General features: G+C 35.3%; 2 protein-coding genes across 4 annotated transcripts; one reads left to right on the forward strand and one right to left on the reverse strand.

Annotated features, from left to right (window-relative positions):
- The first annotated feature begins 3,852 nt into the window (after positions 1 to 3,852).
- LOC125207183 (protein MEI2-like 4) lies at positions 3,853 to 8,550 on the forward strand. The gene is made up of 12 exons (XM_048106419.1): positions 3,853 to 4,202; positions 4,312 to 4,733; positions 4,831 to 4,989; positions 5,109 to 5,225; positions 5,303 to 5,451; positions 5,640 to 5,713; positions 5,834 to 6,244; positions 6,342 to 6,996; positions 7,248 to 7,332; positions 7,416 to 7,484; positions 7,560 to 7,739; positions 7,904 to 8,550. Exons 1-12 carry the CDS (start codon positions 3,884 to 3,886, stop codon positions 8,060 to 8,062), a joined length of 2,799 nt encoding a protein of 932 aa, XP_047962376.1. The 5' UTR covers positions 3,853 to 3,883; the 3' UTR covers positions 8,063 to 8,550.
- A 179-nt stretch (positions 8,551 to 8,729) lies between these two features.
- Positions 8,730 to 12,469, reverse strand: LOC125207184 (OVARIAN TUMOR DOMAIN-containing deubiquitinating enzyme 1). 3 transcript variants are annotated; one of them, XM_048106420.1, is made up of 9 exons: positions 12,333 to 12,469; positions 11,270 to 11,543; positions 10,666 to 10,731; positions 10,504 to 10,587; positions 10,266 to 10,388; positions 9,841 to 9,893; positions 9,697 to 9,746; positions 9,464 to 9,564; positions 8,730 to 9,200 (listed from the first exon to the last, which is right to left on the reverse strand). In XM_048106420.1, the coding sequence occupies exons 2-9, from the start codon at positions 11,435 to 11,437 to the stop codon at positions 8,940 to 8,942; spliced, it is 906 nt and encodes a 301-aa protein (XP_047962377.1). In that variant the 5' UTR covers positions 11,438 to 11,543; positions 12,333 to 12,469; the 3' UTR covers positions 8,730 to 8,939. The 3 variants fall into 3 exon arrangements, with proteins under 3 accessions (XP_047962377.1, XP_047962378.1, XP_047962379.1); XM_048106421.1 differs by having other exon boundaries at positions 11,270 to 11,463; positions 12,333 to 12,437; XM_048106422.1 differs by having other exon boundaries at positions 11,270 to 11,442; positions 12,333 to 12,426.
- Positions 12,470 to 15,511: the final 3,042 nt, after the last annotated feature.

The raw sequence follows: 15,511 nt of genomic DNA on the forward strand, positions 1-15,511 counted from the left end.
AGAGAAGAAAAATTAATTATATCTTGCCTTGTGTCAAAGAAGATAATTATGTAAATCCACTAGAATATTGACACGTGGCATTAGCTTTCGCTCTTGCCATTTGCCACAAAATTTGATATAGAAAAACACGCTCTCTTTTCACAATTCTTGCATTTCTACGCTTTTATCTCCATTTACTTTGTGTTTATTTTTATACAAATACTAATATGTATATAGGTTTGTGTTAAAATGACAACCCCTCTTAAAATAACACCGTGACACTGTTTATATAGCAATATTATAAACGCTACACAACAATATTACAAATACTACACAGCAATCTATAGATTGTTGTATAGTGTGTCGGATATTGCTGGACAAGAAATATTGCTGGTTAAAGATCAGCATATTGCTGACCGTCTTTTTCCAGATTTTTTTTTGTCACGTGGCAGCTTATTATTCGTCCATGTGTACAAATGATTAGTTAGGAATGGTGGTATGATGTTATTTTAAGGGGTGGTGGCACCCTAACATGCCCCTATGCATATATAGGAACCTAGATATACATAATATTTATTACACTTTCAAATTTGAATAAATTAGAATTTTATAACTTTTACTTGTTGAATTGAGAATTTGTTAACTTAAAATTTAAAGGACAATTTAGTGGAAAAATCACAAAATTTTAATAATGTATGGTCATTAATGCAATTTTTAAATATAGTTAGATTACTATCATAACTTTGATATTTTTTTAATTGTCTCTTCTATCTTAGATTTGAGGAAAATTAAATTTGATATGACAAACGAAAAACACAATTATTTGAAGACTATGTCTTTAATTTGATAATTTAAAAATAATGTTATTTAATACACATAGAGTCATCACATTAAGACCCATATGATTCCAAATTCTCACCATAAGATAATTGATAAAAACATCAAAGCTATATATAATCGAAGAATCGATTGTTTTTGGAAATTACAAGATTACCGATATATCGACTAAGTTTATTATTTTTGTGACAATTTGCACTAATTTGAGAATTACTAGTAGTAGTGCCATTTATGTAAATTGATGGAATAAGCAAAATTATACAAAATGATGATGTAATAAACATTGGCTCCCAAAAATCTGATGAAGAAATAAGTTCAAATTTATAACTCGGTCTCATTTAAATAATATTGGATAGAGGACTATGTTTTACTTTACTTACTACTACTAATCAATTGATAATATATTTTAGAGGTTATACAATTTTTACGTTCAGAAAGGTGCAAGATTATATTTTTGTACTTAATTAATTAAAATAGTAGTATGATTTCAGGCTCTGGATATCTAACTGTACTACTACTAATTAATTGTTTGCACGTCACGACAAAACATATTTAAAAACTTAAATGCTCCACACGAAACATATTAAGGCATTAATGATTTTACAAAATCTAAATCCTTAACAATATGTATAATTACGTATTTACACAATATGTTACATTAATCACTCCATTAAGATAACATATGATAACGTCGTTAATTTGAGTAATTACTTGAATAACTAACTTTTACCCAACTAACCAACTATTATTGAATTTTGCTATTTGGAAATCATTGATATTTCACCAAAGCAAATTTTCAAACATGATTAGTTCAAGAATTTCAGTTACAAATGAATTGGAAATTTAACCGGCCCGATTATTAAGTATTTCAATTTGATTCAAAATCGACTATTTTTGACCAATTTTATTTACAGTTTGTTTCAATTTTTCCAATTAGGCCACACCCGTGACGCAACAACAAATGAGATAGAACCGTATTAATTGGTGATAAGGTATGATCTCATCACATTATACGAGATACACCGTTGACTAGCAAGGAGAATATTAAACGGTGGTACACCATTGACTAATAAAGATAATAGTAGAAAATTACACAAATAGCCAGCAAGGTGTACTTACAAAAATTACTGTAATTCAGAATTGAAATCATGTAAATTAATTAATTTGAAGTAATCTCCCAAATTTGAGTGATTTGATTTCATGAATAATAATTTGGATAATAAGAAAGTGGCGGGTGTAGGAAGAGTGCGTCGTAGATGATAAGAACCCTGACAATAAATTCGCATAATGAGTTTTGATCCTAACAAGAGACATTAATAAAAGTAATATTTTAAAAATAGTAGGAGTATATAATTTTGTAGAGAGAAAAAATGAAAAAAATCTAATTATATTTGTGTTCATTTTTCTTCTTGGTTTCTTGCAATTTCTATCGCTCTTCAAATCATCCATAAAAACTGATCTCTAATTTCCTCCTCTCTCTCTCTAAACATTCCCCTTTTTTTCTCTGTTTTACAGTTTGAATTTATCCTGAAATTCAGTGTCATAATTTTCCGTGCTCGAGAGCGCGCGGAGGAGATCAGGATCTCCGCCGTGCCTCGCCGGAACGTGACGGAATCTCCGGTCTAAAGCTGAGAAAAAAAGCGAGCTGGAAAACGCCGATTGGGTCTGACACAGGACAGAGGGAGAATTCATATGCAAAATATTTTATAGAGAAATTATTCAAACAAGAGAGAGAAAGAAAGAGCATAGATGATAGTACATGTGATTAACGTGCAATGTAGGGAAAACAACAAGGAAAATATGAAGAGAGAGAAAGGCATCGAAGAAGCTTTGGAGGAGGTTATTTGCACGGCACAGATACCTAGATCTCTTCTCCAATCTCCCTTACCCTTGCCTTTTGCCGCAATTTATTCCGTTTCCCTCCCATTCTTAAATTCCGAGATGATTCTCCCTTCGGTTTCTCTCCCTCAATTGCTATAGCCTTCTTAAACTCCTTCTCCTCTTCCTTCTGCTCGTTTCTGTGTTTTTAGTTTCAGTATTATCTTTGTTTTCGTTCCGACTTCTGAGATATGCTGCTGTAATCTCACAGGTGACTTTTGTTTATTTTTTTGAAATTTGAGCTGGCTTTCGTTTGATCTAAAAGGGAAATTTGTGTTTTTAGACCAAAGATAGTAATTTTTGCTCCCCAAGGCTCTGTACTGTGTGATCCGGTGTTGAATTTTGGTTTTATCTCCTGAATTTTGATGTGGGAAGGGTTTGCCTTCGTCTCTCTCGCTCTCTGGTGATTTCAAGTTTGAATTGTTGCAGACTTTTGCTTTTCTTCGATCTGCACAATTCGAGAATTCTATTTCGGGTTGGAGTTTTGTCGGGTGAAAATTTTGAGTTATCGTTTTGCCATCAATTAATTACCTTTTAAGTTGTGAGATCTTAAATGCAGCTGTTACGACGTGAATTTTGTTGAATTATAGGTAGATTGACACAATTTATTGGCAACCTATGTATATCAAATGAAACAGCTCTACTTTTAACTTAAATTTTGATTAGCTAGACACTTACATTTCGTGTTGGACTATAACTACTAGATCATTTGTCTTTGTTTGTGATTTCTCGCCTTGCTTGTCAAGCTGTTGCTCATGTGTCTGGTTTTCCATGTTCTCTTTCTTCGGGTGTTAACCTTGTCCCAATTGTCTTTGCAGGTTCTTTCTGAAGCTATATCCTCTTAACTTCCACAAGAACTGATTTTTTGTGATTGTTGGAGGCTAAGGGCTGATTTATTCTAAAAGGATTAACCAAGCCTTCTGAAATGATGAACTCTAGGGGTTTTTCTCCTTCATCCTTCTTTTCAGAGGAGGTGTGCTTGTCTGATGAGGTATGCTTGCACATACAATATGCTTTTGTGGTTGGGATGAAAAGTCAAATGTATTCTAAGTACTGTAACATTTCGAAAATGGTTATGTACAGATTATAACACTTGTCTTGATGTTATTATTTGTATTATATAGCCACAGGTCTTGGTGAGGTCTTCTGAAACTTGTTTATATTCTTTTCAGGTTTCAAACTAGATGGGATGCTAAGACCTGAAGGAGTTGGTTCGTCACCACATGAAAATAAAATCCCATTGGATTCACATACGGGGAATGGTTTTGCTCTTCCTGACTATTATCTCAGTCGTGGTCGACATGTTAACCTTTCGTTGGGAAATCATCTTATTGGAGCAGTCAGCCGCTCCTTGCCGAGTGCTGTTGATCATGATTTGGGTTCTAGAACTAATTCGAACATAGAGCCTGTGCCATATTGTTTTGATGGAGATAAAATAAACCTCACCGGTGCTCAGTATGAAAATGGCCTTTTCTCAAGTTCAATGTCGGATTTATTTAGTAGAAACTGTATGTACTCTCTTTTCTCATAGTTGTGTTAATTCTTAAGCTGTCCATTCATCATCCAAGCACCTGCCAAATCAATGATAAAAACCATGAATATGTTGTTATCTTGCAGTAAAATTGTCATCTAACAATGGCCCGTATGGTCACTCCTTTGCTGCTGCTGCTGCTTCCTCCCATTATGAGGAAGAGGAAGTTTTTGAATCGCTGGAAGAACTTGAGGCTCAAACTATTGGTAATCTTCTACCAGATGACGATGACTTGCTTTCTGGTGTGACTGATGGGTTTGGCAGTGGTATGAGATCTAATAACGTGGAAGACGTGGAGGATCTAGACCTCTTTAGCAGTGTTGGAGGATTGGAACTTGGAGAAGATAGCTTCTTGCAAAGAAATCCTGAACTTTATGATTTCAATTCTAACAATCAGCTGGGATCCAACGGCGGGGAACACCCTTTTGGTGAGCATCCTTCTAGGACACTCTTTGTCAGAAATATAAATAGCAACGTTGAAGACTCTGAATTGAGAACACTTTTTGAGGTAAGTGGTATCACCTCTCACTATTTCAAATTGTGTTTCAATAATTTTCTGGTCGTTTTCTTACTGGTGAATTCTTGCCGTCAAACTGGTATTGCAGCAATACGGAGACATCCGCACCCTGTATACAGCATGCAAGCATAGGGGATTTGTTATGATCTCATATTATGATATAAGAGCTGCCTGCAATGCTATGAAAGCTCTTCAGAATAAGCCATTGAGGCGTCGGAAACTTGATATACATTTCTCAATTCCGAAGGTGGTTTCTGGAAATGTGCCTTTTCCAACCCTGCTTTAATCCTGTTGTTTTTCCCTTTACGTTTGTGAAATTTAAATAGATATGTTCTGAAGTATTATCTTGCTATATATCTGTTCCAGGAGAATCCATCGGAAAAGGATGTAAACCAGGGTACCCTTGTGGTTTTCAACCTTGATTCTTCTGTTTCAAATGATGAACTCCGTGAAATATTTGGTGTCTATGGTGATGTCAAGGAGGTAAAGCTCAAATGCAGTTAATTGAATAGTGTCTAGTTCACATTCGTATTGAGCATTACCTATTTCTCTGCTTGCAGATTCGTGATTCTCCAGGCATGTCTTATCATAAATATGTAGAATTTTATGATGTCAGAGCTGCAGAATCTGCACTTCGTGCATTGAACCGGAGTGACATTGCAGGAAAGCAGATTAAGCTTGAACGAGGTCGACTTGGTGGCTCCCAAAGGTGCGTTACTTCAAATCTCCAGTATACATTTCCACTATCACATCCATTATCTCCATGTGCTTCCTTAATGAGCTTCCTTTTTTAAATCAATCTTACAAACAGTCACTTTTATCTTTTAATGAATTGGCTGGACTCTGGCAAATGCTTCTTTCTGCTGAATCTAACAGCTTATTATGTCCCATGTATAGATTCCTGGAGCAGGAAGAATCTGGTTTTCTTTTGCAGCATAGCCCTTCGAATAACCTATCAAGTGGATTTTCTGGTAATTTTATTTCTCAATTTTGGATGATTCATGTTCTTTGCATTCACTTACAATTCATGACATGGTTCATAAGTATATGGAGTAATCTATATTCATATATATATTTATATTTTCTAATAGCAGGATCGCTTTCGCTGGGGGGGACATTCTCTGGTACAGAGAATGGAATTCATGGCCCTCTCTCGACAAATAGAGGTCATATTGGTCCTCTCCTGGATGATGTGCTACAACATGGTGTATCATCTAGTGTACCTAACAGCTTACCATCTCTAATAAGAGTTGAATCTGGAAACCAATCCAACATTGTTGAATCTGGCCATCCACACAACCACCCAAAATATGAGCTCCAGAGCCAGTCGAATCTTCATCCGCATTCTCTTCCCGAATATCACGATGGTTTAGCAAATGGGCCTCTCTTCGGTTCTCCAAGTAATATAGCTGCAAATGTTAATATCCGTCCTCCAGAAATAAGTGATGGCCAGCAGTTCCGTAGAATTACCCCTAATGGACAGTCAATCGAGTTAAATGAAGGTAACAACGACCGGGTTTTGGTTTCCCTTATCTTTTAATGCATCTTTTTTCTTATTCATTTGTGCTAACTGTTAACTGTGAATTACGTTCTCTTCAGTTTTTGGTACCTCTGGAAACGGGAGTTGTCCTCCTCCCGGGCGTCAGTACATGTGGAGTAATTCTCATCATCCACAACAACCTCAGGCTGTTTTATGGCCTAACTCGCCGTCATTTGTTAATGGCATTGGTGCTGCTCATCCTTCACAGATGCATGCTGTACCTCGAGCACCATCTCATATGATGAATCCACTTCTATCTATAAATAGCCATCATGTTGGATCAGCACCTTCTGTCAATCCTTCTCTATGGGACAGGCGGAATATGTACGCAGGGGAGTCGCCTGATGCTGCTTCTGTATTCCACCCTGGTTCGCTTGGGAACATGAGAATGTCTGGTAATTCCCCACATCCATTGGAATATGTCCCTCATAACATCTTCCCGCGCCCCGGTGGAAATTGTGTGGACTTACAAATGCCTTCCAAAAATATTGGACTGCATCCCCATCACCAGAGGTGCATGATTTTTCCTGCAAGAGGCCAAATGCTTCCTGTGATGAGTTCATTTGATTCTCCTAATGAACGAACCAGGACACGTAGAAATGATTGCAATTCAAGTCAACCTGACAATAAAAAGCAGTTTGAGCTTGATTTAGAGAGAATTGCACGTGGAGATGATAAGCGGACTACACTTATGATAAAGAACATTCCTAACAAGTAAGTAGTTGTCCAGTAATTTCTTGAGTTCCTTATTCATATACAAGCTGTAACTCTTATATGAATGGTGCGGTGATTGTATAGTACCAAATAGGTTATATAGATAATGGAATTGTGTATGTACGTCACTTATGTAATTAATTTTTGTCATGATCTTTCTATGTGGATTCGTAGCTATTATCTTAAAAGCTTGGGTTTTTCTTTTTCTGAGCACCTAATTATTTAATGTTCATTTATGGCTGTATTAATAGGTACACGTCGAAGATGCTTCTTGCTGCAATTGATGAACGTCACAGAGGAACTTATGATTTCATTTACTTACCTATTGATTTTAAGGCAAGTTTTATTTTACCCTGTAACTTATTTTCCTTTTCATGAATGACATTGTTTTGATCATAACGTGTTTCTCCTTCTTACAGAACAAATGCAATGTGGGATATGCTTTTATAAACATGACTGATCCTACACTTATAGTGCATTTTTATCAGGTATACACGATATTCCTCATATTCTATATATCTGGTATTGAATTGACTATACTGAGTATTTTATTTTTTTCTCAGAGTTTCAATGGAAAGAAGTGGGAGAAGTTTAATAGTGAAAAAGTGGCATCTTTAGCATATGCTCGAATCCAGGGCAAGGCTGCCCTCATTGCTCACTTTCAGAATTCAAGCTTGATGAATGAAGACAAAAGATGTCGGCCTATACTTTTCCATACAGATGGTCCGAATGCCGGAGATCAGGTATGTTTTGTGTATCTGATAGATGAATCAGAAACGTCATGTCATCTCTTCAAGTGTTATTTCTCCGTATATGTTAATCCCTGGTCCTTGCTTATGCGGTCATTACTTGTTGAAGGGTGCCAATAATATGAAATGTACTATATCTTTGCCTATTGTTAATGCAGGTTCCTTTCCCAATGGGTCCCAACATTCGACCACGGCCTGGAAAAACCCGAACCAGCACCTCCGATGACAACAGTCAAGACATACCATCAAATTCTCTGAATGGGGATGATTTTTCCAACGGGGACTCATCTTCTGGTTCCGGTAAAGATTCAGACTGAGTTTTGTGACAACTAACCTCGTAGAAACTGAACAACACTGGCTAGTCATTGTACTGGAAATTTTGGTATTGTACATTAAAGTGTGTTATGGTTAAGAGGGAAGAGCAGAAGAGTAGTGTGACTGGGGACTGAGAGAAAGCATTGTTGTGTAGTAGAAATTGACAATTTGCCTGACCAAAGAGCGTTGGAGTATTCGTTGTGGTGCAGTTACTGAAACAGAGCAACATCATGGAGCTTCGAAATTTTGAATGTCGATATTTTGAGGAGTTCGGTTGTGTTGTAGTATGTGTTTGTATAGAGAGAGCTTTCATCTTCTCTTGTTTTTTGGGCAATTTGCTAAGAGAAGTCGGTAACAAACTGCAACAATTTTCATTCATGGATGGATTGCATCATTTCCTTTTTGACCATGTAACTTTCACTTCTTGATTTTCTTCCACTATCCCACTGCTTTTTTATCTTCACTTAGTGGAACATATCCTTTTTCGGCTTCTTCTTTTGTTCTGTTGTATTTGATGTTTATAGTATACTAGTATGTAACTGAGTGGGTACCACCCTATCTTTGCTCTTGGAACATAATCTGTTCCCAAGGTCATGAGAATCAAATCCTAAATCTCTCCAATAAACTGTAAAATGAAGGAATATACTTCATACACTCAATAACCTGAGGTCACATCAACAAAGTTTGCCACTTGATTAGTAGTCGGAAAAGCTGAAAGAGAGGTTCGGATGTCCAATATTTTCCTGATTCATTAGAGCCTAATATATCACTACTTTGCTTAATGTCTAAAAAATCATCAAGAGAACATCATCCCACCATATTCACACAAGGAGATTCTATTATTACCAGACACAAACTTAATGCTACTGGTAAAACAAGTTATTTTGGGTACAGTATGTCATAATGACCGGGTCGGTAGAGCAAGGTTATGAATGGTTTAAGCGCCACAAATCCACCGCTATTAGCATCCGTGACCGCAACAGGAATGAAATCATGATGGTTCACGCTCACACTGCCTTTATCATCATGACTGCGATCAAGATAGACTATGCGGATTGGGACGCCAAGTGCATCTGACAATGCAGTAATGTGAACATGATCGCTCTCTTCACCCATTGGCTCCACTGATGATTTGCAAAACTGCACCAGAGGAGGAATCTAATTAACAGAATTGTGGCAGTAACATGGATAAAAAACACTAAAACAATGTCCTATGTGAAGCCTCTTTGCATCCAGTATAAGAATAGAGATTTCAGTCTATATAATATAAGCACATCTAATGTCAGGCTGCTTGACCCTAAAGGAGTATGGGTCTCAGGATCAAATAAGTTTATAGTACAGTCTTTCAGATGCTACAGTAAATTTTGCGCACACAAAAGAATTGAATGTTTCGCAAAACCAACCTGCTCCACAGAGGTATTAGTTAATCCTTGAATAAATGGTTCATAGAACTCCGAACGCTTCTTTATTTCGCCAGATGTAATAAATCTAAAGAACATCACAACTAGCAAAGACAAGTGGTCAGTTTTTTTTTTCTATTATGGACATGATAAGCAGCCAAATTATATATACAGATATACATGTATTTATCATGTCTGTCTTGATATCATTGCAAGGTTCCGTAAGTGCTACTCACCATAGTCAGATACATACTGATCTCTACTTCTCTGTACAAGTTCCTCATGACTGTAACCACAATAACAAATATTAGGCACCGACGGAAAGTCGAAAGCAGGTTGTAGAAGAAAAAAGAGTCGCAATTAAAATAAATCCCATGAACCTTATGCAAGCTTCTTTCCCTGAAAGAACACTTTCAAGTTGCTCAAGGAACAGCTGAAAACAAGTAGATAGATTCAGGAAGTTAAGTTTCAGGATGTCAACCGATCAGGTAAAAATTATACTAATAATTAGTTTTCCTCCAAAAATTAAGCTGTGCAAAGCTTTGTCCATAACATGAATTGTGTTCTTGAGAGCAACATATTGGTTATGCAAGAAAACTTTCAGAATTGCAAATATGGCACGCGAATAAAGAAACAGTGGAGCTAATTAATTTTTTGCATTAAAATGCATCACCCTAAAGTTTTTTGTCCCAGATAAAAGAGTACTACTATATGACAAAGACATGGACCTACCATGCATCAGGAGTTGAATTTATGTTAGTACCAAGGGTGCAAACAAACTGTTCAAAGGTTGTTAAATAAGTACCGCAAAAAAATCTTCAAAAGTAAATTCTGCGTAGCCCAAGCTAATAAGTGTCTTCCTGCATTCCTCCACACTGACTGTGATGCGATCAATTTCTGCATGGTCTTGTGATTCCAGAATATGGTCCTAATTTGATGGGTAAATGCTTCAGTAGCTAAAATACGGAAGACTAAAGCATGATTTCCAACTGAAGAAGATAAAATTGTGCGAAGCATTTAAGAACACATACTATCAAACATACCAGGTAAGCAAACATGAAGCCCCGGAAGAAACAATTCCCATCTCCCCTTGTTCGCCTGATGGCAGCATATTGTTCGGTCAGAACCTACAGATATTGTAACGGCTACCAGCACTGAGGATAGGAAGCATGTGACAGAGAAAAATGCCTAACAATAAAGCGGACCTTAATTTTCTCCAACAAAATTGGGTTTCCTGACTCATATTCGTCTGCTAAAGATGAGAGAGGCTCCTGGTATATCACTTCCAAAAGTCATTCACTATGAATTAAGTAAATGCTACAAGAGCAATTGTGATATTATCACTTAATGAATGGTCTATATTAGCTAAAGAAAATCAGCTTTGTATCTAAAACCAATACAATTTTCCTCATAAGAATATAAGAGAGATGGATTTTCAAAGTTATAAGGACAAAAAGCCAAGAAAATAAAATAAACAGGTCAACAAAAAACGACTTCAAATCAAGCGACTTATTAACAAGTTCGTGCAAAATGTAAATAATAAACTAGTTGTACACACATCTTGATTGGACCAAAAATGAAACCGATTCTAGGATCTCTAAAAGATATTCCCCACTCATCTAGTCAAGAATCCAGTCATCCACCAGAACCAGTAATAATATAACTATAAAGGTATTCACCATATTGTATAAATCAAAATAGAGCAAATAAGAAGCTTCACTACCAATGTAAGATGTATACTATCATAGATCTACTATATATAGCATATCCATGAAAAATATTGCTTCCAGGGATTAATGGCTTCCTTGCCTTATCACCAACAAATGGGATTTTCCCAGCTTCCTCTGCCTGTATGGCGGAATGCTGCTGCATAACCTCATCATCCCTATAATTTGTCCAGTCATTGATCTCAGAAGTTTGTAACGATATTTTGGTCTCCGTTTCAGGCTCCGCTGCTTGACCATCCGGATTCTGCATCTTTACTGCAGTGGTTGGGAAATTTACTGTCCTTGACAAGTCAGATAGAAATACGGTAGCAGGCAAACAGGTGTTGTGGTTTTATGTCCAGAAACAGAATGTACCCCTGAAACGTAGATAGCATTGTCCGATTGTATGAACCATCACATGTTATGGCAAATGCAAATATGACAGACAGAGAAAAAATTGTCATTGTTCAATTGCAGAATAATTCGAGTCTCCCTATTATCAACCAGGTTGTACTTTATGGGAATAGCACAACAATACGCTCGCCAAGTATCAGATACTATATAGACTGTCATCACTCATCATAGAAGTAAAATCCCCCATACCAGTCAATATGATAGTCTTATGTTAACTTATCGTGTAAATAGCAAACATTGACGTATTACAAGTGAATGTAGGCATATACTATGTGCTATAATAAAAGAGTAGGAATGAGCATCTTAGTTCTAAAAACAAAATGTCACTTAAAAATTGACTAATACTACATCACCACCAAATGCACAAAAATACAGAAACTCAAGACTAGAAGAGACTAAGAAAAAACTCTACACATCCTTCATTAGTAATTCACCCTCTACCTGCACACGAAATTCACAAGAATTTATATCCCAATTCTTCTACACTCAACCGAATCAAATTATATGTCAATGTCGCGGCCAAGAAAAAATAAATAAAAACTATCAAGAATTAAGAAATTTTTTACAGCGAATCTAAAAGGTAAATAAAAACTTGAAAATGAAGTACTCCTACCTAGAAGATCAAGTATAAACAAGCACTGAACAACAAAATTATGTAGACAATAACGGTTATACTGTAGAGTTTGAACAATTAACAGTAGCCAAATTCATGTATGTGAATAAAAATGGAGCAATATGGGGAGAGAAGGCACCGAGTAGGAGCAGATGGAGAGAAGAAGTGGATCGGCTGGAATTCGGAAAGAGAAAGATGATCTGCGTAGTAGAGTAACACGATAACAGAGAGCGGTGGTGGAAAGAATCGAAAGATGAATTAATAGGGGCCCATTTGTATAATTTTTTATGTGTATTTGTATTTAAAAATCCAATTTCACTTTAAATAATTACTCAATTATCGATAATGCTTAAATAATTACTCAATTATCGATTAACTTATAGCTCACTCGATTGACGTCGCCTATCTACTACGCCATAACTGATTGTTTCAATTATTTTAGCTATATTTATTAATCCCTCCGTCCCAGATAATTTGGGACACTTTGACCCGGCACGGGTTTTGAGATGTGAGTAGGAATGAGTTAGTGGAATATGAGGTCCACTACCAAAAATGGTAAAAGTGGAGTGGGATAAATTATGTGGGACGACTCGAAATAGAATACTGAGTCGAATTATCTGGGACGTAGAGAGTATTTTTTTTACTAGATCGGTATTGACAGTACTAACCGAGAACTGTTTGAAGTTAGATCGAATGACAAAGCATAGTTTTAACTATTTAATTAACTATTTAATTAAGTGTTCACCTGATCAATTAAATTAAACTCACTTAGTTGGCCTTAAATGGAGTAATCTTAACATAGTTTGAACCTCTTGAAACTCTAAGATGCCCTCTCATCAAACATCAACTACTTGCACGTCATCATTCTCCTCTTTTTCACAAGACCACAACTCAGAACAATGGATGCCCTTTCTCACATCTCTCACATTAATTTACACTATTTATTGTTTTAGTTGTGAAATTGAAAATTAAATAAAACTACAAATTCTAAAAATTACTACTAAAACATTAAAAATACTTTACAAAAATTAAATATTAAAAAGAATTCAAAAAAATTAAAAAACAGTTCTTCATTTCTAAAAAACATTAATGAGCGTCCAAACTTCTTCGATCAGGTTTTCTTGAAGGTTGACGAAGATTTGTTCTTCGCGCATCGACGCACGACGGGCTGCGAACTTGCGAAATTTTGGTAGTGTACCTTGAGTTTGGGGCGCTTACCACAGTCGATCTATGGACACTCGATTATCTTACAACACCATAACGATTTTTTAAAATAGTTATATAAATATTTTATTTATTACTGTTATTTGTTTATTGGGTCTCACCCTCACGATTTTATTTTTTGAATCCATAAACTTCACGTCGGACGTTGGATATAGAAAAATTAGATATAACTGGATCTAAGATCCCATGAATTACAGAATTAGGATTAAAAATATTGTATGATTAAGTTATCAATTTAACTGATACTAGTATGATTTACGACCGATAATTGAAATTATCGATTATGGAACGGATGGAGTACTTATTAGCACTATTGTTTTGCTTCTGTCACTTCTATTAGATTTTGAGTTGTTACCCCGTGAGATTTTCAACTTTAGGTTTATCCTTAATATATGATTATGATTAATCATACTATATGTTAGTACTACAACCTAAGCTAAGTTACATGCCAACCCCTGATCAAATAAGACTAAATATGCAATTTTAAATCATGTTTCCCATTAATAAATTTTATAATTATATTTTTAGGCAAAATATCAAATCGAGGATGACTTAGTTAACTTTGTTATTTAGAGTTGATACGACTCTTGAAAAATAGAATCATGCGAATTATGCTCTCTATTTGGTCAGAGATTAATAAATGTAACAAATTGTAAGGTGGGACTAATTAATAGTACTAGTAATTATTTATATAGATTAAAATGAAAGGTGTGTTGGCTTATAAGTAGTAGTACTATGGTGTGGGGTACTAGAACATGTGCGAGCTTATCATGACAAAATCACATGCAATGTATCCCTAAAATCTTATACTCCAATATTATATAAAAAAACCTAACAACTTAATTAAATCCGTAAGGATTCAACATTTCTAAATTGGGCTAGTTTGAAATTCCAAAATCGGACCAGCTGAAATCACAGACATTGATACTTATAAACAATATAAGTAATAAGTAGTACAATCTTAATCGTCTTGTATTATCCTAGTGAAACAATAAGTAGGGCCATGATAAGTAAAAGGGAGTACTATATATTATCTTAATGGTATGCGTAATTATATCAACATATAATTCATTATTGTGCGTAGTTCATTGTTTTTTCCATGCAAAAAAAAAAACCTACTTTTGAGTGATGGGTAAACGTTTATATGCTATATTACCTTTTATTTTCAAATAAAAACTCTGATTATTGTAATAAACGTGGACTTTGATCACGAATATCTATTGCGAATACACCTATTTGCTAGATAAGGGCATCGCAAGGGTCAAATCCCACAAAGATCGAGTGATTTTTTTAGTAGAATTAATTTCACTATGAATGTAGTTATTTAATACATACGAGTTCTACAATAAGTCGACGATCCAACCAATTTCCGGTCTAGTTAAAGAGACTAAAAATTCAAGACTCACTCAAAAGTCATATATTACTTGATTCAACTAAACGAAAAATCAAGGCTGAGATGTAGCTGAGCTGTATATTAATGCTATATACAGCAGCAAATTTTTAAATATAATTCGGATCATTGAACAAGAATGTTGAATATCGATGAGGATTTTCATACATTGACCTCTTATAAGCGTTTGACTTCAAAGTCTATAATTGAAGAAGCATTTAAATAACTGTGTTTGGAAGTTTCTTCTCAACTACACACACGCTGACTAGTTGATTCAATTTACTTTATTTTGGATTTTTACTAAGTTCGTATACTGGACATTTGTTGTTAAAAAAGTCTATCACGGAATTGTTACAGGCGGTAATATTATCAACTTCTATTCCTAACTAAATTTTGTCATAAACTAACCAAGCTGATACCCTTAACCCAATTCGCAAATTTTTTCTTTCAATGTAAATGGGCTATATGTTTATTTGAAATTTTAGGCTTTGAAGATTTTTTTCCTTTTAATTTAAAATTTTAATTATCGGATGATTTAATAGATGGATGCGGCCGCCGAAATATGGTGTCGGTCGTGCATATAATTAGCATGGAGTAATGTTATTTAGATAATTTGAATTTATACCCACTATAAAGATTATGAATAAAAATTTCAGTGATCAAAGTATATTGCTACATGGTCTAATTTGAATTTAATTAATACC

Source organism: Salvia hispanica, chromosome 2 (assembly GCF_023119035.1).
Source record: "Salvia hispanica cultivar TCC Black 2014 chromosome 2, UniMelb_Shisp_WGS_1.0, whole genome shotgun sequence".
In the NCBI taxonomy this organism is placed as follows: domain Eukaryota; kingdom Viridiplantae; phylum Streptophyta; class Magnoliopsida; order Lamiales; family Lamiaceae; genus Salvia; species Salvia hispanica.